The following is a 25,403-nucleotide window of genomic DNA, read 5'->3' on the forward strand; positions in this document are numbered from 1 at the left end:
TCATATCAAAGGCGGAAGTGGTTGTGCAGCTGCTGTGCACCGTTAGTTTAGTTATGTTGTACTGGATTGTTAGATTTTACGGATTTTAAAGTATATTATTAATGTTTTTATGAGGTGTTTGTTAACAGAAGAGGCTGTTTTAACTGTGGTAAGTTTTCTCGGAGGCGGAAGACCATTGAGTGGCGAATCAACGACGCTGTGGCTGTAAACGTCCGGTATGGAGCCAAATTTGAAATTTAGCCTCGTTAGCTTAGCATAGTTTTAGTTCAGCTCAGACAGACTGTAAACAGTTCAACCTTACTAGCTAAATAATATGCAAATTCTCGATTAGTGATAATACAAATGATCAATTTGAATGCACCGACGCATAATTAAGCTTTATTAGATGTTAAATTCTTTTTTAATACTATATTTATACATTTATTTGTAATATTAGTCTCATTAAATTAGCTAGCAAGTCAAGGCCAAGAACAAAATATAAGACTCAAATATATAAAATATAATATTATTTTTATATTTTACTCGTGCACTGCTGTGTGGATTTATTTCTTAAATTTGTCCTACAGTTCAGTAGCAAAAGTTTGTGCACCCTTGTTCTCACATTCCTAATCAATATTATCTTTCTAAATGTGTTTCACTTGACTCTAAGCACCTTTCAGATCTCATGCTGTTTATTATTTAGGCTTCTTGAAGATTGTTTTTGTTATTTTTCCCTGCATTGCGCTGTATTATATAGTTATAGTGTAGTATAGTTACAGTGTAGTATAGACTACAGCATAGTATACTATAGTATATTGTTGTATAGAGTATACTGTAGTATAGAGTATACTATAGTGTAGTATAGACTACAGTATATTGTATTATAGACTACAGTGTAGTGTATAGTATAGTGTAATGTAGACTATAGTATAGTTACAGTGCAGTATAAACTATAGTATAGTGTACACAATAGTATAGTGTAGTGTATAGTGCAGTATAGACTATAATGTAGTGTGGTATAGACTGTAGTGTAGACTATAGTATAGTTACAGTGCAGTATAAACTACAGTGTAGTGTATAGTGCAGTATAGACTATAGTATATAGTGTAGACTATAGTATATAGTGTAGTGTATAGTGCAGTATAGACTACAGTGTAGTGTATAGTATAGTATATAGTATAGTGCAGTGTAGACTATAGTGTAGTGTAGACTGTAGTATAGTGTAGACTATAGTATATAGTGTAGACTATAGTATATAGTGTAGTGTATAGTGCAGTATAGACTACAGTGTAGTGTATAGTATAGTATATAGTATAGTGCAGTGTAGACTATAGTGTAGTGTAGACTGTAGTATAGTGTAGACTATAGTATATAGTGTAGACTATAGTATATAGTGTAGTGTATAGTGCAGTATAGACTACAGTGTAGTGTATTGTATTGTATAGTATATAGTATAGTGCAGTATAGACTATAGTGTAGTGTAGACTATAGTATATAGTATAGTGCAGTATAGACTATAGTGTAGTGTAGACTGTAGTATAGTGTAGACTATAGTATATAGTATATAGTATAGTGCAGTATAGACTATAGTGTAGTGTAGACTGTAGTATATAGTATAGTGCAGTGTAGACTATAGTGTAGTGTAGACTGTAGTATAGTGTAGACTATAGTATATAGTGTAGTGTATAGTGCAGTATAGACTACAGTGTAGTGTATAGTGTAGTGTAGACTATAGTATATAGTATAGTGTGGTGTAGACTATAGTATAGACTGTAGTGTATAGTGTAGTGTAGACTATAGTATAGTATAGTGTGTAGTGCAGTATAGACTACAGTGTAGTATACAGTGTACTATAATATATTGTAGTATAGAGTACTCTATAGTGTAGTATAGACTGCAGTATAGTTATAGCGTAGAATAGAGTATAGCAGAGTGATTAATATGTGAAGTGATGAATGGTGAATGTGTCATGCGAACAGCCTGTACACTCCTGTGTTAATTAATGCGGTCGTTCTTCATCCAGCAAGCTTCATATCTGACCGCCTGTGTTAAAGTAAAAAAAAAAAAAATAATAATTGCCTGCTTCTGTAACTTTTTTTGTTTTGTTTTGTTTTTCTCAGTCCCAATGCACACCTCCACTCTGAGACACATCATTCTTTACGTCTCTGTCTGTTCATCTTTAAAGATTCTGTTTTGATCAAAACTTCCCTCTCGTGCGATTGGTTAATATGCTACAGAGGATCTGCTACACGATCTGCGAATATTCCAAACAGTAAAAAATAAAAAGACTTGCTGACGTCTGGGTGTTTTTTCCCCCGTACATTGATCGGTTCTGCTGCAGTATTTTTCGAGTGATTTCGCTCCTGGCTCAGTATCCGGTCCACCATTTCATGACCCCTGACCTACAGCATGTCAATGCAGGATGCAATGCTTGCTCAAGAAAATTCCCAAGACTCGGTTGCTGTAATATTTATATGAAGCATTGATTTTTTTAAATTTATTTATTTATTTTTAAAACCAGAAGCCTAGATGAATGCAAATTTCAGCACTGAACTGAACATAATACAGCCAAAGAGCAGCACAAACTGTACTGAACCATCTGTTCAGATTGATTTTAAATCACTCTCTTTCTCTCTCTCCTTTATTCAATAAGTCATTAATTTTGTTTTCAGCATGGAGAGTGAGGCAGGCATGGAGAACCGAACACCGCTGGGCACGCTGACTCCCTCGCAACAGAACGGCGAAAACGGGGCTCTGGATTTCTCCAAGCTCACGCCGTCTCAGTTCGGCATTACCCCGAACAGTTTCACAGCTTTCCCCAAAGACAAAGGTGAAAGAAAACGGAGAACGTCCTGAGATTTATCCTCTTAGTAAAGCAAAGTAACGTGAATCTCATATCTCAGAACAATTTTCTTTTAAATCCCAGATAAATCCAGAGTGGCACAGCTGAAGGCGAGGAGGAGATCCACAATCGGCGTGAGAGGATCCCCTGAAACCAATTCTCTTATCTGCTTCAGAGCCAAGCAGGCCATGAAGACGCCTCCTCGCACCCCTCCGGTGTGTACCATCACCATCAGGAGAACTTAATTACCCTGTCAGTTACCCCTGCTGGCTTCCTTCAGGCGTTTTCCCCCAGCGTGTACGCCGAGCGGGAACGTGAGCTTATACCGCTGTCCGAGCCGCAATCAGATCACTTCTGTAGTGTTTCTCTTATTACCACAATTTAGTGACAATCCTGCCGCTAGAATGGACAAATTTAAGCAAGTGAATTGTCTATAAACTAATTTTATTCTAATGTTCAGAACTAAATATAAATTTAAAAAGCAAACTATGGCGTGATTGAGCATGATAGAGCCTTTTAAAGAAAACACGGTGAGAAATTTTGCGAAACAAGTTTTATTCAGTAACTATGTAAGACTGTGCTCATAAAAACAAACTGTTATTATATTTATGCAAAAAAAACAAACTCTATAATATATATTTTTGTTTTAAGCACTGTGTAGTAAAGGTCAGACTATTTTTTAAAATTTATTTTTATTTATTAAATTTAAATTTAGTTTTCTTTATGTATTTATTTGTTAATTATCTTTCTTCTTTTCTCTCCCCCCTTTCCTTTCCTTCACTTCCCATGCCTTCCTCTCTTTCTTTCCTTTCCTTTCCCATGCCTTCCTCTCTTTCTTTCCTTTCCTTTCCTTTCCCATACCTTCCTCTCTTCCTTTCCGTTCCTTTCCCATACCTTCCTCTCTTCCTTTCCGCTCCTTTCCCATGCCTTCCTCTCTTCCTTTCCGTTCCTTTCCCATGCCTTCCTCTCTTCCTTTCCATTCCTTTCCCATGCCTTCCTCTCTTCCTTTCCTTTCCTTTCCTTTCCATGCCTTCCTGTCTTCCTCTCTTTCTTTCCTTTCCTTTCCTTTCGTTCACTTTCCATGCCTTCCTTTCCTTTCCTTTCCTTTCCTTTCCCATGCCTTCCTCTCTTCCTTTCCTTTCCTTTCCCATGCCTTCCTCTCTTCCTTTCCTTTCCTTTCCTTTCCATGCCTTCCTCTCTTCCTCTCTTTCTTTCCTTTCCTTTCCTTTTGTTCACTTTCCATGCCTTCCTTTCCTTTCCTTTCCTTTCGTTCACTTCCCATGCCTTCTTCTCTTCCTTTCCTTTCCTTCACTTCCCATGCCTTCTTCTCTTCCTTTCCTTTCCTTCACTTCCCATGCCTTCCTCTCTTCCTTTCCTTTCCTTCACTTCCCATGCCTTCCTCTCTTCCTTTCCTTTCCTTTCCTTTCCCATGCCTTCCTCTCTTCCTTTCCTTTCCTTTCCTTTCTTCCTTTCCTTCCCCCAGTGTGATTTACTAGGTGGTGTATTGGTTGACTTTGCGTATTAAAGTCATAATGAATAGGTTATATCATCACAGCCCTTTAGTACACAGGTGTTGATTAATGTTCTATAACAGCAGCTCAGTAGTGCAGCTGCAAGTCACAGACTTATTACATTATAGTATGTTATCGTTTCTATAGTAACAGCTCATTCACAGGGACGGATTAAAAAACGTGTGCAATCGCTGACATGGTGAAGTTTTCTTAAAGTAACGAGACTTTTATTTAACCTTCATGGAAGGAGTCTCCAGTGCAAGTCAGGGGTAAAGCTGTAACTTCTTAACTTTAAGTTTTCCGACTTCTTCTGGACAGAGGAGTTTACGCTTTGCGATTTCTCAGTGAAAGCTTTTTTTTTTTTTGTCTTATTATCTTCAAGAGAGCCTTATGCAACATTAAAAGTAACTATAAATGGATAAAATAAACTCATTGTCAAGTCATGGTCATTCTTTATTAGAAAATTCAAATCGTAGCAAATTTCGGTGGTATAAGAGGAATAAAACACTTCAGGAAGTGCTGTTAATGAAAAATGATTATTTTGCTATAGCCGCATGCCCTGAAATGTTTTTGTTTTTATTTATATATTAATGTCCTCATTATTATTGTAAAATAGTAGGAACTAGAAAAAAAAAAAGAAGACCATCTATGAGCACTCTATGAACTTTTAACTGAGTAGTGTTGATGACTGTGAGAGAGTTTGTGTAAACACTCATAAGGAGTGTGTGTGTGTGTGTGTGTGTGTGTGTGTTGATTTGCTGTCCTCGTCCTTGTAAAGCACTTGTTGGAGAGTCCGCTGTTTTCGGGCCGCGACTCCATAAAGCAGAAGATGGCTGCTTTCCAGCGTCTGATGGGAACGGACGAGGAGAATACGGGACGCTCTGCCTCGCTGATGAAGGAGGGGAAGGAGGAAGAGGAGGAGGAGGGAGCGAGACACACCCAGTCTGGTCAGTTTATCTCTATAAATCAGCTTTTATACAACGAATAATGTCACTAATTGTTTCTTCTCGAATGGATTATTGTAACTCCCTTTATTATGGAGTTGACGCTCAAGCACTTATGCGTTTACAGAAAATCCAAAATGCAGCAGCAAAAATGATCAAGTCGGCAAAGAAATATGAATCATTAACTCCGTTATTAATTTGATTAAAGTGGCTGCCAGTACGACTTCGAGTTATCTCTAAGAGTCTCGTACTGGTTTTCAAGGCACAATCTAGCTCCTGTGTATTTGTCCATTATGGTGTCATTCTACTTTCCCTCTAGATCTCTGAGATCAGAAAATCGACATCTGTTACGTGCTACTAGGACAAAATACAAACACAGGAGATAAACTGTGGAACGATCTCCCTCTTTCTATTCGATCTATTAAATCTTTACCTATGTTTAAATGTATGTTAAAACAACATCTTTTAAATACAAATGGGGAGCTCACTGGATGAAGTTATTGTGTGTGTGTATGTGCAGGTGATGTTTGTGTGTTTATTATTGTATTTTTATTGTGTTTCTTAGTATGTGATTGTAAAGCACTTTGGGCAACGCAAGTTGTATTAAATTGTTCTATATAAATAAATAAACTAATTAAAAGTGGGGGAATAGGGAGAGACAAAGAAAATGGTTAAAAAAAAATGCTCAAATACATACAAAGTTAACAAGATGGCAGTAAAACTGTATAAGAAGCTGAAGAGCCATGGGTGTAAAAACGTTCCTATATTGAAAAATGAATGATGTAACATGGAAACGGACGGGAGAAAAATGTACCATCCGGTCGGCTACCTGACGCCGTAACAGCAGAGTTGGTCAGAATACACCTTAATGTTCATCTATTCAGTATATTAATACAGCTGTTCCTTTTGTACAGCCTACAGAGACTAGGAGATAGATATACTCTTATACTCTCAGATCTCAAAACACTCAGAACACATCTTCTTCCTTTCTGTCTGTCTATTTTCCCGCTTATTGGCCAACCACGCCTCTGCCTGCGTCTCAACTGTTCCACACCACCGCTAACGCCCTCAGTGTGCGTCGAGCTTTTCACACCATCTCCGAGTTTCTGTCTTTCTGTTCGCAGATGCCGATGGCGGTTCGGAGGAGAGAGAGAACCGGCTCGCTCCTGTAACCCCTCCTCAGCCGAAGAGACGCCGCAGGGGAACGCCTCACCGCGGTTTGTGGGAGGAGCAGATCGAGGAGGAGGAGCCGCTTTCCGAGCTCACGCACACTCCCAAACACGAGCAGCAGGTCGGGGCACTGAGCATTAACACACACATTCGTTTATTTATTTTAGCAAGGAATAAAACACTTCAGGACATGCTGTTACAGGAAAATAATCACTCACGTCATCGCACCACCCTGTCGTCCCTCATAACGCATCAATTTACTGACACGTCATACTTTTTATCCGTTTGTAGTTACATTTAATGTTGTGGAACGCGCACGAAACGAGTCGTCTGCCGGACTGGGCGATCTGAAAAAAGAAATCATATCACATTTCTTCTACGATACACAATACAAAAACTGTTCCGTAATTTAATCAACTTAATTTATAATTTAATTTAATTTAATTCATTTTTTTTATATTTAAAGCAATATAATTTTTCTCATAAAAATAGAAAAGGAGGGGAAAAAATCAACGTTTTAATATTTTACAGTGTTAAAGATTAAGTATAAAATTCAACATTAATATTTAAATAAATGTGCAATTATGTAATAAACACATAAATATGTAAATATATAACTTGTAAAAAAATAAAATATATATATATATGTAAATTAATGTATAAAAAATGTAAAAAAAAAAAAAAAAATCTGTTGTTTTACTTTGGTCTGCAGTAAAGTTGTTCAGGCGTCAGTTTTATTCTTTATATTTAAAAAAAAAAAACATTTTATTTATTTAAAAAAATGTTTAAAAAAAGCAGGAAAATTCTTAAATGTTTTAAGACTTTAAGGTTTTTTTTGTTTTGTTTTTTATTAGCTGCTTCCAGTCAGTTTGTCATGACATTTATTATTATTTTTTTTTTAAAAAAATCTTAATTAAAAAATGATTCTATCGTATTTAGAAAAGATATCACGATATCTGAGAAAGGTGTATTATGAATAAATGCACACGACACAATATCGATATTATATTTGTTCCGTCACGCAGTCCTGAAGTCCTGAAGATTTACAGCTTTACCTCTGACTGTTACGAAGCGCTGACACTGGAGACTCCTTCCATTAATCTCTTTACAGAAAACTTCACTGTATCAACAATTACACACGTTTTTAATCCATTTTTTTATTATTAGTGGAGCGTCCGCCGTACGAGTCTCTGTGAATGAGCCGTTACTATAGAAACGATAACGTATGAGAACGAACGTGTTAATATAATGAATATCTGACCAATCAGAATCCAGAATTCAAAAGCACTGTGATATAAAAAGCAGCCTTTCCAGATTATTAAAGCTGAAAGAAGCAGCGCAGGCTTCCTGTAAACTCCTGTACACTTGTCTATTATCAGATACTGAAGCTGTGATCAGGGCTGAGTGATGGGGAAAGCTCTCCGTGCTAGTCTGTGATTTTAGACATCACAAACCGAGTATCGCTTTATTTTGTTTCTTTGCAGCCCTTTTCTTATGAGCACCTTCCGAAGCGATTCCTTTATGCACAGAGGTGCTGAGATCGCATTCGTGCCGCAGTTGAAAAGTTCTGTCTCGCATACAGAGACCCGTCTGCCACAAACGTGCGTTTTTATTTTCTAACGATCTCCGCTTGAAATGCCGTAAGAACCAAGCGCCATGCTAGCTGTCTAATTAGCAATAAGTTATAATAGTAACGCATCAGGGATAACATTTCACCCTGGGAGTCGGGCTAGAGGTTTCATGGATAATTTGCCAAAAAAAAATTACAACTGTCAAGTAACACAACAGGATAGCGTTCACGCTAAGCACGAGTCTAGATTTTTCATGTCTAATTTGCTTTAAAAGAAATTTACGATCGTCAGGAACACAACAGGACAGCATTTATACGACGCACATTCAAAGCAAGGCCCGTTCTAGTGAAACCGGCAGTAATGGAGGCCTGACAGCGCATTAGACACATTTCCTGTGTGATTTCTTTTTATTAATAAAACAGGTGGCACAGAACAACACTAAGTAAGCACTAAAACACGACAGGGCATGCTGTTAGAGGAAAATAATCCAAGATGACGTGATGTGGTGCGGCCTGGCGAGGAGAGGCGTCACCCTGAAGATGATTCTTTTCCTATAACACCACGTCCTAAAGTGTTTTATTCCTCTTGTACTGCAGCGATTTGCTAACAGGTGGACTTTTTATTAATCAATTTATGAATCAAGGACATGTTGTGCTTTTTATCCATTTATATTTACATTTGATGTTGTGGAACATCCGCAAGACAGGTTGGTTCCTTTTCTCACTTGCGTTATAGCAGCTGTTCCCTCACTGGGGTTTCTTTTTTTTTTTTTTTTCTTGAAGGTAATAAGACTTTGTAAAGTCCTCTGTTCGGAAGAATTTTCTGTTTCGGAAAAGTTAATCACCGTTACTAAGCGCTGACACTGGAGACTCCTTCCATCATCATGTTAAATAAAAGATTGGCATCGTAACAGAAAACTTCAACCCATCAATTTTCTTTGTTAAAAAAACAGCAGTTTTTTAAATTGAGTAATTTAGTGTGGCTTGGGAACGTGTGTGTGTGTGTGTGTGTGTGTGTGAATTCTTGCGGTCCTCCAAGTGTTAATTCTTGTGATCATGCGCGTGTGGGAATTGTTGCCGACGTCCATGTGGGAATTCTTGTTGGAATTACTGGAGTGTGTGCTGTAGCTACTGCATCGAAGCGCAAAGCAACACAGTGAAGCATGTTACGTTTAAACATACACACCAGATTTCATTAAGGAGTAGGGTTAATTTTCTTTCTCTGGATGACATGAAATCATCCTGATTTGTCCAATTCTGTATTTATAGGCAAAACACTTCTTTAAAAAAAACTGAAGAATTCAGGGCAATAAATCCCAGTGATTTTTTTTTTTTTTTTTTTTTTTCGATCATCGCATGGTTAGTAAGCACTGAGAGCATTAGCTGAGTGCTAATTTATCAGAGTTGGTGGAAATAAACAAGCTGACCTATAAAAGTTATACACCAGTAAAAGGACAACACAGTACACAGATTGCGTAGATTAGTTCTCAGTACGTTACATCACACGACGATGATTTATCTTCCTTTACCTCGCACTGGCCTCTGTGGAGTCGAGCATATGGAGCAGATGGGCTGAGCTGGCACAGACAAAGTAGAGCAAAGCTAAAGAAATTCATTAATATCTAGCATTGTTTTTTTTTTTTTTTTTTTTTTTTTCTCCTTCTCATATCTAGGTGGAGTTCAAAAGCCCGAAGATGGCACCGAGTCTGGGTTTGGGTTTGAGTTTGGGTTTGGACTCGCAGTCTCAGCTCATGTCTTTACCCATGCTGTCAAAGCCCGAGCTGATCAAAACAGGTACGTCAGACATGAACCAAGAAATAATGCTCTTTTTTTTCCTATATTTTTATCTATATATAATGTACATTTAGACCACTGTGTGCTGAAGGTGTAACGTAAGCTAGTTTAATCATCACTGAGCTTCTGTTACACTTGTTTTTTTCCTTTTCATTTCATAGCGGTGTTTCTGTGCTCTCAGGTGACGTCGAGGTCTCATCCGTGTCCAAAAGGAAGCGCGTTCGTTTCGGCGCTCCCCTGTCCCCCGAGTTCTTCGATAAAACTCTCCCCCCGAGTACCCCGCTTCAGAAAGGTGCCACGCCCTCACGCCCACCATCATCCACAGGGCGCAAACACTCCCTCCTTAAAACGCCGCAGAGGTTCGAGCCGCCTCTGCCTCAGCCCGATTTCAGCAGCCCTGTAAGAAGCGCAGCATCGCCGGTCCTGACTACACACACCTACAGCGACGGAGGACTGGACAGCGATGAGGTGTTTCTGGACAATCAAAAGGTTTGATGGTTATTAACATTTTCAAACGAATTTGTATCTAAATATCACTGAAGTGGTGTGTGTCTAAGGTTTTTTTTTTCTCTTTGTTTGTAATTGCATTTTTTTTCTCCACAGTTCGTCCACTTTTTATTAACTTTTGGTCCAAAGAGTGACTATTTTATTAACTGTACATCTTTTAATTAACATAAAATCCGTTCGTTATTGAACCAAAGATTTAAAACCTGCAATAAGAAAACTGCACACGCTTGAGAATAGTTTACATGCAGCCAAATAATCTGATAATAATCAGACTGAGGGATTAGTCAGATCCAAAGCGTAAACAAGTGTACACACCTCAGTCTTTATAGAGTGAACTTACATCTGATTTAATTTCACTACTGGGATCTGTGCGTGTACATTCGGGTCATGATGCAATAACACAATCCTGTATGAAACACTTACGGATTTGTTTAAAATCCACCTGTAATTGTGAGATTAGATTGGCATCAGACTAACACTGTGTTTGACTCTTCGACTTGGAGTAATCTTCACGAATACCAGTTTCCTTCCTTCCCTATTTACAGAGTGACGTCAAAACAAAATGGCCGCTCACAGCGTCAGAAATACACAAAGTAGCACTTCTTACCTTTAAACGAGTTTCAACATACAGACGTATTCACTCGGTAAATCTGTTAAATGGTTTGTACAGTTTGCTCTTCTGAGGAGGAAAATATACACCACTCATCTCAGATAGCTGGTTAGCTTGTTGCTAATGGAAGATGAACATGGAGGTGTCCATTTTGAATGCTCTGAGGTGGAAGATGACATCATTCCAACCTGAAAATCACCACATACAAGGCAAATCGAACGCAGCATAACATTTTCAGGCGGCTGGAGGACGTGGCTTGAACTTTGCTAAGTTTAATATTCGCTGGAGTTTCAGTGACGATGCTGAACATTCGGTTTAAAAAACTATTTGTGCTGTTATTCCTAAAAAAATATCCTTTTATATTGGTGAGAAGGTGACATGTAAAGGTGTTATATCGATGGATAGCGTGTGCATTTTGTTGTTTTCAACAAACAGAGTGTCCTTTTTCCTGAATGTCCTTCAGATATGAAATGCTGAGGAACTTTTCTTCTCTTCTTCTCTCTGTCTCTCTAATAATCATAACTTTGATGACACTGTTTTACTGGAACAGCAATCATTTAAATCTCGTTAAAAACTCGTTAAACGCAGCTTGATTTAAAAAGCTGAACGTGCCGAATGGACTCATGAGCTTCTTGTTGTTATGGCAACGCTGGCACGAAACCTCGCTCCAGAATGTACATGTAGCGTGAATATAAATGAAGATGGACTACAGAGTGACCAGTTTAGGTGACATGTAAACAGTGATTTTGTTTGGAGTGGTGAAAATCGATGCATGTGAACATAAAAATAACAAAAACAAATCCTGTTTGTGCAAATTAGCCAGGATTTATGATGTGTGATGCATCATATGTTCAGTTTTTATTTAATATCAGTGTAAATGCTCGATCTGCCGTTCTGTCTGCTCTTAGATCTCCTTCCCCAACATGGACGAGGAGTTTGATAATCCACCTGTAGACAGTAAAGGTAAGTTGTTAAATTCTTCGTAAACCAGGATGCTCCTTGGTAGGGCTGTGCAATATGATGATATAATCCATAATGTGATCAAGCGTCACTCTTCCGAGATATCATGAGATCTTTTTTTAACATTTATTTTTAAATAGCTATGATTGGAAGCTATTATAGAATGTATTTTATTTAAATTGTATTGTATTGTATTGTATGAATTGTATTTAAACTGTTTTTAGAATTTATGAAAATTATTAGTTTATTTAATGATATGATGTTTTTGTTTTATCGCCCACCTCATTACTTCTTGGATATAAGCGTACGTTATTGTCATAAACAGCTGATGTTCCTCCACAGCTTCAGCTGAAATCAGCGAGCTCACAGCGCATCACGAGCCACTCGCTAAAGACGCCGAAATCACGGACACTGCTTTTGAAGAAGAAGAAGAAGAAACCCGGCTTTCCTTCGCTGCTACTCCCGATCCTCCAGCACATCCTCCAACAGGTGACGTGTACAGAGTTTCCCCAGGAGCTCGAGTTATATTATTGATGATCCTGCTGTTGTTCAGAAACTTTCTCACCATGATCATGGACGTAGGAGTTTTCCTAATAAACAAACCCTTCTATAGATTTATTACACGCAGGAGATAAGTGGACAGTGTGTGTCTTTTGTCTATAGATTTTCATCTAATGAGTTCCGCTACACACACGGCAAGCTATACACACTTTAAACTGCTTAATAAGCGACGGAGAGGAAAGTGTCGTACGGGCCTGTGCTTAAATCGTACCTATGAGCAATTACACCTGTAATGGAAATCCTGTAACTTCGGAAAAACTTTTGGGATCCTGCTCCTGAGTGTGTGTGTGTGTGTGTGTGTGTAAATTTACACAATCGGAAGACTAACTAATGTAAAGCTCAATTTTTCGGCTTCAAATCGTATCATTTGCGATGAGTAACTAGATCACGATGTCAAGTTCAAATCGCTTATTTATTTCAAACATAAACACACATTAAATACATTTTTAGATCTGTCATTTCATATAGGCCTAAATGACATTAAGGAGATGTTACTTATGCGCACACACACACACACACACACATTATCACAGATTGACGGAATAAATTGCTTTTTTGTTTACATTCTCCGTTTTAAGAACCGTCACTCACATTCACTCACAGCACGATTTTCCAAAGTCATTAGTCCAAGAATCGTTTTTCATCATGAGATTTTTTTTTTCTTGGGTTGATGATAATTGGAAGGACACACAGGAAGCGAAAACAATCCAGCGCTCTACTCGTCACCTCTTTTCTCGCTCCCAGACGAAATTAGGTGTTTCGAGATTGCACATTTTAGCGTCGTCTTCTTCAGAGCCCCTACTTTAAGCCATCAAGCCTCTGAATCAGATGCGATGCAGCCAGGATTGGGAAAGATTGGTTTAGCGCATTATGCGTCTTTTATCACGTTCTTAACCGTGATGCTCTGCTGGCTTTGAGAAGGAGATTACAGCCGGGACAATCAGACAATGTCTGATTATTTATCCTACAGGAGAAACAACACGCTGTGTAAATCAGTGTAAACTGTGTGTTGTTTCTGCTGTAGGATAAATAATCAGACGTTGTAAAAGAATTCTTCGGTCCTGAGTTGAAAGTTAGTGCCATTGTGACCTAAGACTGTCGGTGACAAATTTTTATTAGTTTTAAGAATATTTTTACTAACATCTCAGAGAGTGAGCATAGCTACGGCTACGATAGCTAGACTAAAAACCACCAATAGGAGGACGAGACTAGGATGACACCAAACTCGCAGGATAGCTACGAATACACTGGTAGTAGTGAAACCTAAGCGAGACATGCTAACAGACAGAAAAAAAATCCTTATCACCTCGAGTTTTCTGTTCATGCCGATCGATGACGTAATTATAACGTAGTAGTAATTCTGATTATCTCGTAAATCGCAGTGGGCTTAAGTGGGATGTCTTACTTGCAGCAGAACCGGAGCTCAACACTGAACAAGGAGACCGGCTTCGGCCGCTGAAGACTGCCGAGTCCTCCGCTGAAGCTCCTCGCTCTCGTGGGAGAAAGAGGAAGGTAAGTTTCACCACGCTGCTGATGTAGAGTTCCTCACGTTCCTCAGGATTGCGTGTGAACGTTCTGGCGATGCCGCTGAATCTTTCTCATATTCGTGATTTACTGTTCGTTAAATATTCATTGGTGCTTCCGAATGAGTACCTCTATACTCCTCCTCAGAAATTTCATTTCAGAATTAACCGTAATTTTAAGTATGTTTTTACTGCAGTTCAGAATATATCCAGTAGGTGGCGATGTTAGTGTTAATCATGTATACAGGCGTTAATGTGAACGAATTGACATCAGCTGTGCATATGAAATAATAAAAATAATGTACAAGTCTAAACAAAATGGAAGCAAATAATTATATTTTAAAAAAACAATAAGAAGGTACTGCACTGATCCGAGTATGTTGCGTTATTTTTTTTATTTATTTATTTTTTTTTATTCCGAAATAAAAATGAGATTCAAAACAGTTTATGGCTCAAAAACCTTTTATTAAACATTACGAAAAGCTCTCGTATTTCTCTTTTGCTGTTTTTTCATCAGTTCCGATTTCGGGCGTGAAATGAATGAACGATCCTGAATGACCTGGATGTGTATCGATGATTACTGAGTAGCAGGAAAGATTGGAGATTAAAGATTAGTGCCTGATTAATATTAATATGGATCACTATTGGCTTTTAAAAGTAGCTAAAGGCTGAAAGGTAACGGAGGACGACTAGCTGTAATTTAAGAATATTTTAATCACCCAAAATGTATTTCTGCATACGTATAGCTTCCTTGTACTTCCAGGTTAAATTTTTTATTTATTTATTTTTTTCTCCACTATTTGGATTCCTGAATATTTTGATATCTGGGCTTTGTGTGGTGAAAGAAATGGCAACTATTAAATGCGAGTCAGTATTTTATTTTATGTTATTACATACTTGTAAACTAAAATGAATTAATTTCCTGTTTTGTGAGGGTTCAATGTTTTCCCATTTTCACTTAGAAACAAAAAAAAAAACACGAATGAACTCGATGTACACGGACCTGCGTCTGATGTTGCTTTATATGAGCAGCTGTTTTTTATATATATATGCAAAAGTCTTAGGGACCCTATTTTATTTTATTGATCATGTAGTCATTTTTGAGGCAAAAAAAAAAAAAAAAACCCTATAAATTGACTTTCAGTTGACAGGCGTGACAAAACTTTAACTCAGTGTATACTCTCTAACTATTTTAGGATATTTAGGATATAGCATATATTTGTGAATATTAAAATATATTTGTGAACAGTTTGTTATTTATTTCTATTGCTGTAGTGTTTAATCTCATCCCAGGACTCGTATTCACAATCTGCTCACACTGAACATCAGGGCTGGATGATATTGTGATATAATATCGATATTGTGATCAGTTACGCCACAATACATTTTTCTGAGGTTTCTTTTTATACATTTTTTTACATTTATTTATTTATTTTAATAATTTCAGATTGACTGGAAGCAGCTAATATGATGTTAAAATTTTGTACTTAATCTTTTAATCTTCTATTTCAGAGTGAATTTTTAGTTTTTTTAATAGATTCCAAATAGATTTTTAATAGTTTTTTATTAACAAGAAACACTTATTATTTATAATTTTTTTTTAATGCAACACCGAATGTAGCTGATGTGATATGATAAACATTATATTGTTATTATATTGTTATAAAAATATAATACTTTAAATTGAAAAGAAAAAAAGTAAATGTATATTTTTAAATAAATAATGCACCAAATTTTTGTTATTTATCAGTTATTTTAATGCAACATGACTGCATTGCTAGTAGTTTGGGAGCAGACCCGTATATCGTGATCCCTGTCGTGTATCGTAGAAATGCCTTGGAGAATCATGATATGATATTTCTGTCATATCGCTCAGCCCTGAAACTTTCCCGCACACTCAGCACTGTTATTTTTTTTACTCTTAATGATTTATAATCACACTCTCCACCTTTTTTTTGCGTCTCATGCCGTCTCAGGAAGTTTTTCTCATCACTGTCACCTCTAGCTTGTTAGATTAGGGATCTAGATTCTGTAAAGCTGCTTTGGGACAGCGTGTGTTGTTAAAATCGCTATAAATCTTTAATTAAATAACTACAAAGATTGAACAGACTATAAAAAGTTTCTCATCCACACCATCTGCCTTTGTGTGTTTCAGCAACCAGCAGAGAGCGAGACCACGGAGACCAGAAGGAGCTCTCGCTCCGCCGCCGTGTCCGCCAAGGGCAAGCTGAAGGTACGGGGACTTCCTGTGTGCTTTTAATCATCCTCACATCATCCAGTTTAATGAGCTCTAGAGCGCGGAGGAAACGAGCGCAATCCTGTGTCTTACACGTGGTTACACAGTTATGTTTTCAGTTTTAATATAAATATAATATCACACATTTATAATTTCAGATTTTTCATATTCCGTTCCTTGAAAATACATTTTTCAAAGATGTATACAAATGTTCAGGAAATGTCCTTGAAGCCCTGCAGATTGTATATTTTAATAGATTTTTCTAAATTTTTATTACATTTTGATAACGTTTGCACTCTCTCTCTACACCCCGTCTCCCAGCAGAGTCAATCTACATAAATTTCTAGTTGAGTGCAAAAGTTTGTGCACCCTTATGACAAATCAAACCCAGCAATATCAGGACAGGTGGTGCGCTAGTGCGAGAGGATATTTCATCGTTATTAGAAGTCATAAAATCCTCTAAATGCACTTTGTGGGTGTGTGTTTGTGTAAATTTGGCTGGTATATAGAGGTACTTCTATTCAAAAACCATAGCAAATCCAAACTCATGCCCTTTGTGGTATTTATATATGTTCTATGTTACCAGAAGATTCAAATCAAAGACACCTGCTGTAATTCTGACCAAATGTAGATTTTTAATGTTCTTTTTTTAATGCGTTCAGTTCTTCGTATTGTTTTCATTCAATCCTTAAAATCTGAATTTTGATCAAATTCTGTTTGGGTCTTTGACAAATAACTTAAACAGGCCCTGATCTCTGACTGGGAGTGAGTAAATGTTGTAATATTTCAGTAAAACTGCCGGGGATTGTTCAGGTGATTTTCAGGTGTTTTTTTTTTTTTTTTTTTTAAATATTAAGGATTTCTGCAGAATTTTGATATTCCAGGACGAGCCGTTGTCCATGGAAACTTAGCGAAAAAGCATGGGATCTCTGACCGAGTTGTTGAATGAACCAACCGTACATAAACATTGCTAGCGTGAACTCTGAAAGCTCTTTAGCTTTGCTTCTGTATAATCAGAGCTGCAGCTCAGGAAATTGCTCTCAGTATCATGATAGAAAATAGAATGATGTGGTGGTGTTTTTTTTTTTTGCCTCTCAATACGCTGATGTCTTTGATTTGCTCGTTGTTTATGCTAATTTGACAGTCCTGTTATATTTATAGACCTCATCAGCGAAGAAGCGATTTGGGACTAAGGAGGTGGACCGCTCGCTCTACGGCAAGAGAGACTACGCCTCCAAAAACCCTCTTCTCAGCCCCATCATCGAGTCAGCGGCCTCCAGCCTGAGCAGCACCCCGACACAACCACGTACAGGCAAGATCACGCCTTCTCAATCACACCTGGCACAGATAACACAAACCGTAACGTGCAGATAACACAAACCGTAACGTGCAGATAACGTACGTTAAAGATCCTGCAGATAACGCATACTGTAACGTGCAGATAACGCGTACTGTAACGTGCAGATAACACATACCGTAACGTACGTTAAAGATCCTGCAGATAACACATACCGTAACGTACGTTAAAGATCCCGCAGATAACGCATACCGTAACGTACGTTAAAGATCCCGCAGATAACGCATACCGTAACGTACGTTAAAGATCCTGCAGATAACGCATACCGTAACGTGCAGATAGCGCATACCGTAACGTACGTTAATGATCCCGCAGATAACGCGTACCGTAACGTACGTTAAAGATCCCGCAGATAATGCGTACCGTAACGTACGTTAAAGATCCCGCAGATAACGCGTACCGTAACGTACGTTAATGATCCTGCAGATAGCGCATACCGTAACGTACGTTAAAGATCCTGCAGATAACGCATACCGTAACGTGCAGATAGCGCATACTGTAACGTACGTTAATGATCCCGCAGATGACGCATACCGTAACGTACGTTAAAGATCCCGCAGATAACGCGTACTGTAACGCACGTTAATGATCCCGCAGATAACGCGTACCGTAACGCACGTTAATGATCCCGCAGATAACGCGTACTGTAACGTACGTTAATGATCCCGCAGATAACGCGTACCGTAACGCACGTTAATGATCCCGCAGATAATGCGTACCGTAACGCACGTTAATGATCCCGCAGATAACGCGTACCGTAACGTACGTTAATGATCCCGCAGATAACGCGTACCGTAACGTACGTTAATGATTCCGCAGATAACGCGTACCGTAACGCACGTTAATGATCCCGCAGATGACGCGTATCGTAACGCACGTTAATGATCCCGCAGATAACGCGTACTGTAACGTACGTTAATGATCCCGCAGATAACGCGTACTGTAACGCACGTTAATGATCCCGCAGATAACGCGTACTGTAACGTACGTTAAAGATCCCGCAGATAACGCGTACTGTAACGCACGTTAATGATCCCGCAGATAACGCGTACTGTAACGCACGTTAATGATCCCGCAGATAACGCGTACTGTAACGCACGTTAATGATCCCGCAGATAACGCGTACCGTAACGTACGTTAATGATCCCGCAGATAACGCATACCGTAACGTACGTTAAAGATCCCGCAGATAACGCATACCGTAACGTACGTTAAAGATCCCGCAGATAACGCATGCCGTAACGTACGTTAATGATCCCGCAGATAACGCGTACTGTAACGTACGTTAATGATCCCGCAGATGACGCATACCGTAACGTACGTTAAAGATCCCGCAGATAACGCGTACCGTAACGTACGTTAATGATCCCGCAGATAACGCGTACCGTAACGTACGTTAATGATTCCGCAGATAACGCGTACCGTAACGCACGTTAATGATCCCGCAGATGACGCGTATCGTAACGCACGTTAATGATCCCGCAGATAACGCGTACTGTAACGTACGTTAATGATCCCGCAGATAACGCGTACTGTAACGCACGTTAATGATCCCGCAGATAACGCGTACTGTAACGTACGTTAAAGATCCCGCAGATAACGCGTACTGTAACGCACGTTAATGATCCCGCAGATAACGCGTACTGTAACGCACGTTAATGATCCCGCAGATAACGCGTACCGTAACGTACGTTAATGATCCCGCAGATAACGCGTACCGTAACGTACGTTAAAGATCCCGCAGATAACGCATACCGTAACGTACGTTAAAGATCCCGCAGATAACGCATGCCGTAACGTACGTTAATGATCCCGCAGATAACGCGTACCGTAACGTACGTTAATGATCCCGCAGATGACGCATACCGTAACGTACGTTAAAGATCCCGCAGATAACGCGTACTGTAACGCACGTTAATGATCCCGCAGATAATGCGTACCGTAACGCACGTTAATGATCCCGCAGATAACGCGTACTGTAACGTACGTTAATGATCCTGCAGATAACGCATGCCGTAACGTACGTTAATGATCCCGCAGATAACGCGTACCGTAACGTACGTTAATGATCCCGCAGATGACGCATACCGTAACGTACGTTAAAGATCCCGCAGATAACGCGTACTGTAACGCACGTTAATGATCCCGCAGATAATGCGTACCGTAACGCACGTTAATGATCCCGCAGATAACGCGTACTGTAACGTACGTTAATGATCCTGCAGATAACGCGTACCGTAACGCACGTTAATGATCCCGCAGATAATGCGTACCGTAACGCACGTTAATGATCCCGCAGATAACGCGTACCGTAACGTACGTTAATGATTCCGCAGATAACGCGTACCGTAACGCACGTTAATGATCCCGCAGATGACGCGTATCGTAACGCACGTTAATGATCCCGCAGATAACGCGTACTGTAACGTACGTTAATGATCCCGCAGATAACGCGTACTGTAACGCGCGTTAATGATCCCGCAGATAACGCGTACTGTAACGCGCGTTAATGATCCCGCAGATAACGCGTACTGTAATGCGCGTTAATGATCCCGCAGATGACGCGTACCGTAACGCGCGTTAATGATCCCGCAGATAACGCGTACCGTAACGCACGTTAATGATCCCGCAGATAACGCGTACTGTAACGCACGTTAATGATCCCGCAGATAACGCGTACCGTAACGTACGTTAAAGATCCCGCAGATAACGCATACCGTAACGTACGTTAAAGATCCCGCAGATAACGCGTACCGTAACGTACGTTAAAGATCCCGCAGATAGCGCATGCCGTAACGTACGTTAAAGATCCTGCAGATAACGCATACCGTAACGTGCAGATAACGCATACCGTAACGTGCAGATAACGCGTACCGTAACGTGCGTTAAAGATCCTGCAGATAACGCGTACCATAACGTACGTTAATGATCCCGCAGATAACGCGTACCGTAACGTACGTTAATGATCCCGCAGATAACGCATACCGTAACGTGCGTTAAAGATCCTGCAGATAACGCATACCGTAACGTGCAGATAGCGCATACTGTAACGTACGTTAATGATCCCGCAGATAACGCGTACCGTAACGTACGTTAATGATCTCGCAGATAACGCATACCGTAACGTACGTTAATGATCCCGCAGATAACGCATACCGTAACGTACGTTAATGATCCCGCAGATAACGCGTACCGTAACGTACGTTAATGATCCCGCAGATAACGCATACCGTAACGTGCAGATAGCGCATACTGTAACGTACGTTAATGATCCCGCAGATAACGCGTACCGTAACGTACGTTAATGATCTCGCAGATAACGCATACCGTAACGTACGTTAATGATCCCGCAGATAACGCATACCGTAACGTACGTTAATGATCCCGCAGATAACGCGTACCGTAACGTACGTTAATGATCCCGCAGATAACGCATACCGTAACGTACGTTAATGATCCCGCAGATAACGCGTACCGTAACGTACGTTAATGATCCCGCAGATAACGCATACCGTAACGTACGTTAATGATCCCGCAGATAACGCATACCGTAACATACGTTAATGATCCTGCAGTTTTCATTAGTTACGCAAATATAAGTCCAGAATGTAGCTAAAATGAAAAAGTATTGCAGTTTAAGTGTTGTAGTCCCCCGTATCTTCCCTCCTCCTGCAAGAATTCACTGTCAAACTTTAGCATTTGTGCTAGTTTTGCTGGGTTTGTGCTAATTTTGCTCTGTCAAAATTATTACACCACAGTTATGTCACGTACAACTAGCAAAAGCTTTAATTTTATGCAAATGAGCCCATCCAGAGCATCATGTTTATCAAATCAGACGAAAGTCGTCTGTCGTTCGTCACGACGCACAGTAAAACTGTTCATTTGCATCTGCAGGTAGTGTACGTTGCTTACTAACCTGTTATCTAGCTGAGATTGAGCAAGTGAGCTAGCCAGGTTAAGTAAAATAGACTGTTTATTCTTACATTACAGTAAACTTTGGCCTGATGCCACTCCTTGTCGTGCTGTTGTAGGAAAATAATCAGCGATGGGCGTTTTATTCCTATTTTACCTCAGCAATTGGCCAGTGATTGATATTTTTTATTTATTTATTTATTTTTTTTTAAGAATGACAGGTCATACTTTTTATCTGTTTATAGTTGCACTAAATGTTTCAGTGTTTCCAAAACAAGTTAGTTCCTGTTTTCAGTTACGTTATAGCAGCTATAAACCTCTTTTTTTCTCTCTCTCTCTCTCTTGAAGTTAATAAGAAAAAAAACGCAGCTCGTCATGTTAGCGAGAAACCACAAACTCCTCTGTCCTGAAAATGTTTAGAAAGTGCTGACACTGGAGACTCCTTCCATAAATGATAAATAAACATCATCTTACAGAAACCTTCACCATATCAGCGATTACATACGAGCTGTTACTATAGAAACGATAACGTATTAGAACGAGCGTATTAATATAAACCTGCGCTACTGTCAGAGCTGCTGTTATAGAAAATTATTCAACCCCTTCTGACCAATCAGAATAGAGAATTCACCAGCGCTGTGGTGTAAATAAAAACCCATCGTTTACTTCTTCAAAGCCAATTTGGATAAAATAACGCCTGCAAACCAGAAAGAAACGTCTCTTATTTCAGTCTGGCTGACAGACGCTCCGTGTCCTTTTCGCTTTCACTCGGTCTCTGTGCAAATTACAATCAATGGACCTGAACTTCAATTAATGTCTCTCATGAGATTTTTGTTTTATTCAGATCTTCTGTTTTAATTCCTAGTGTGAAGAACAGTCACAGCTGTCACGCTGTCAGTGAAGCGTCTGTTCTGTCACATCCTGAGCTCTTTATTTAAATCCGTCAGAATCTGTGGTTAAACATTCACTGTTCAGTGAACTTCTCTAAATGTTACCGCCGTCGCTTCTGCACTGACAGTAGAAACCCGACTGAGCTGCTGCTTTTGCTTTTTTGGTGGAAAACAGACTATAAAATGGCAGATGATTAGATGTGATTGAGATGTGCATGAGCAATAAGGAGGAACTTTTAGTTGGTTTTTTTTCCCATATAGATGAAAAGGGTAAAGTTTCATTATTTCACCATGTGGAGAATTTCCCCAGGCCAGAGCCACATTTACAGCCAATCCTGAGACATGTGAGAATTTATTCATTTATTTAGTTTCATTTTATTTGATGCTGTTTGCAGCAGTGGCTTGTCCGTAGGGGCAGGTTGTGCAGAGCTTCACATTTTATATCCAGCTTTTCAACAAATCTTGATCTGCATAAATTCCTGCTTCACAACTCCATACTAATCACCTCTTTTGAGTCACCAATGATTTAAAAAAAAATGTTATTTTACAGACATAAGCCGATTTTTCCGTTGATTTGCTCCCATTTCTAGATGTCGCTCCATCGCGGGGCAGAGCGCTCACTGCCCCACTTCACTTTCATAGAGTTATTACTGCACCTAGTGGTCAAAATGGGAACTGCAACAAGTGCTAATAGACCTCCGTAGGGGCAACATGTTTTCTGCCCCATGCTCGCTCTGTGAACATTTCAGTGGAGGAAATTTCACATTTAATGACCAGGTTGCCAGATTTGGCTAGTTTTAAAAATACTCCGCGGCCACCAATGTCTTCTTTTATACAAATAATATGAATTAAACTAAAGTTTTTATAGTTATAGTTCTGAATATACAGGAAGTAACTGCTACTCTGTCATCCTTCACAGGTGAGAATCCTGACTCTAGTCCTGCTCCAGCTCCCAGCACTAAACAGAGTAAAACAGCATCATCTGGCACTACGGCTGATCTGGTGGCAGCAGCTGCACTGTGGCGCAGTCGCTTCTTACATCAAGCCAAAAACAGCGACTCGGACAGTAACCTGACCGACGAGAGCGAGCGCTCTGTCCTTACAGACGCTCCCGTCCAATCAGAAGCCTCCGTGGAGTCTTCAGTCGTGCCTGCCGGTAGACGAGCGAGCACGGGTAGAGCCGGCAGAGGAAGACGAAACTCGGCGAGCCGTCGCCGGAGCTGGAGCGACCCCAAGGCTAAGGACGAGCGTGAGGTCAGAGAGCAGAAAACTGAGGTCCATCAGTCAGAATCTCACGAATCCATCCAGGAGGAGGATCCAGCAGGAGAACAGTCCATCTCTGAGAAATTAAATCGGCGCACGGAGAGGAAATCAGAACCGAAAACTCCGAGCGGGGGAAGGCAGAGAGGACGGAAGAGCGCTAGAACGAAAAATAGCTCAGTGGCGGAGGAAGAGGAGGAACAGTTAGAAGAACGAAGAGGATTAGAGAAGACGTGTCAGGAAACGGTGGAATCTTCAGGAAGTGAGAAAGAAGAAGTGGAGAAGAACGATGAGGACGGGAGACAGACTTCAGGACATGAGGTAGAGGAGAAGAACAACGAGGACGGGAGACAGACTTCAGGACACGAAGTAGAGGAGAAGAAAGACGAGGACTCGAATCCGTCTTTAGCCCCCTTAGAAAACCTCGAGCCCTGGCAGCAGCCCGACTTCTGCATCGAGGACGTCCTGAAGCCCGTAGCGAAGAGTCGAGGCTCGGTGAGACGCAGCCTGAGACACCGCAGGAGCATGGACGTCCTGGCCAAAGGTCTAGCCTGGGTGGAGCACACGTCCCCGCAGATGATCACCACAAACCAGAGGAGGAGAACACGCGGCAGACTGAGCGCCGTCTCTCAGCCTCCTCCGTTTCCTGATTCCGAGGAAACGCCGACCAACCAGTAGCTGCAGCTCGTCTTTATTTTTATTTTTTAATGAATTTTAATTAGATTTTAGATCCGATCTGTTGTTTAAGTTATTCTGAATCCACACGTCTTCATTCCGACAGTTTACTGCTCTTTTAAATCATTAGTGATTCAGATTTGGCTTCTTCAGGAGGTTGATGATGTGATTGATGATGTTCATTAGAGGAATCTTACGTAGATCACTTATTTCTATCATTTTTTTTTTTTTTATAAGTTCCTACATAACACTTCCATATAATATGTACAACTACATCAAACAGATTAAACAAAATTCTCAACAAATATGAAAAAAGTTTGGATTTTTATTAGTTATGTGCTGCAGATAAAAGCTCATTAAGATAAACATATGTTGTGTTTAAACGTCAATGTCTGCTTTTTTTTTTTTTTTTTTTACCCCTTTTTTCATTCGTTCCTCTTTTCTTTATCTATTCCTTAGTTTTTTTTTTGTTGCTTCTTTCCTTTTTCTATTTTTTATGTCTTTCCTAGAACCTTTTTTTTTTTTTTTTTTTTTTTGCTTCTTTCATCACTTTTTAAAATAATATTTTTATTAATTAAAAAACTAATTTTTCCTTCATTATTTTTCTTCTTGCATTTCATTCCTTTTGTTTGTTTTTTTGTTCTTGGTTTTATTCTTGCATGCTGTCTTATATTCCTTTTTTATTTTATTAATTTATTTTTATTAATTTTTGTTCTTTTTCTTTTTTTAATTAAAACACAACTCAATTTGAACTTCTTTCTTTTAATATTTTTTTCATTTCATTCCTTCTTTTTTCCTTTTGTCTATTCTTGCGTTCATGTTCTAAATTTCGTTGCTTTTCATAATTTTTTTTTTACTGTATTAGTTCTTAATTTCTTTTTAAACAGCTAACAATTTTTTTTATTCTTTAACGTTGATCTTTTTTTCTTTTCTTTTTTGCTCTCATATTCTCTGTCATTCTTTCTTTTGTTTTTTTCTTTCAATCTATCATCATTATTCATGATATTTTTTTTATTATTATTATTATTATCTCTCATTTCCTGTTCTGTTCTTGTGTAATGTCGTGCTCTGACCAGCAGAGGGCGATCTGGACCTTAAAATG

The 25,403-nt window shown here is 39.3% G+C and overlaps 1 protein-coding gene across 3 annotated transcripts; it reads left to right on the forward strand.

Annotated features, from left to right (window-relative positions):
• Window positions 1–24,616, forward strand: cdca2 (cell division cycle associated 2). 3 transcript variants are annotated; one of them, XM_034298864.2, is made up of 13 exons: window positions 1–215; window positions 2,652–2,809; window positions 2,906–3,036; window positions 5,111–5,279; window positions 6,401–6,567; window positions 9,690–9,810; window positions 9,992–10,299; window positions 11,836–11,890; window positions 12,230–12,376; window positions 13,860–13,960; window positions 16,127–16,204; window positions 17,369–17,519; window positions 23,286–24,616. In XM_034298864.2, exons 2-13 carry the CDS (start codon window positions 2,653–2,655, stop codon window positions 24,302–24,304), a joined length of 2,604 nt encoding a protein of 867 aa, XP_034154755.2. In that variant the 5' UTR covers window positions 1–215; window position 2,652; the 3' UTR covers window positions 24,305–24,616. The 3 variants fall into 3 exon arrangements, with proteins under 3 accessions (XP_034154755.2, XP_034154757.2, XP_034154756.2); XM_034298866.2 differs by having other exon boundaries at window positions 13,863–13,960; XM_034298865.2 differs by having other exon boundaries at window positions 1–148.
• The last annotated feature ends 787 nt before the right edge of the window (window positions 24,617–25,403 follow it).

Source organism: Pangasianodon hypophthalmus, chromosome 24 (genome assembly GCF_027358585.1).
Source record: "Pangasianodon hypophthalmus isolate fPanHyp1 chromosome 24, fPanHyp1.pri, whole genome shotgun sequence".
In the NCBI taxonomy this organism is placed as follows: domain Eukaryota; kingdom Metazoa; phylum Chordata; class Actinopteri; order Siluriformes; family Pangasiidae; genus Pangasianodon; species Pangasianodon hypophthalmus.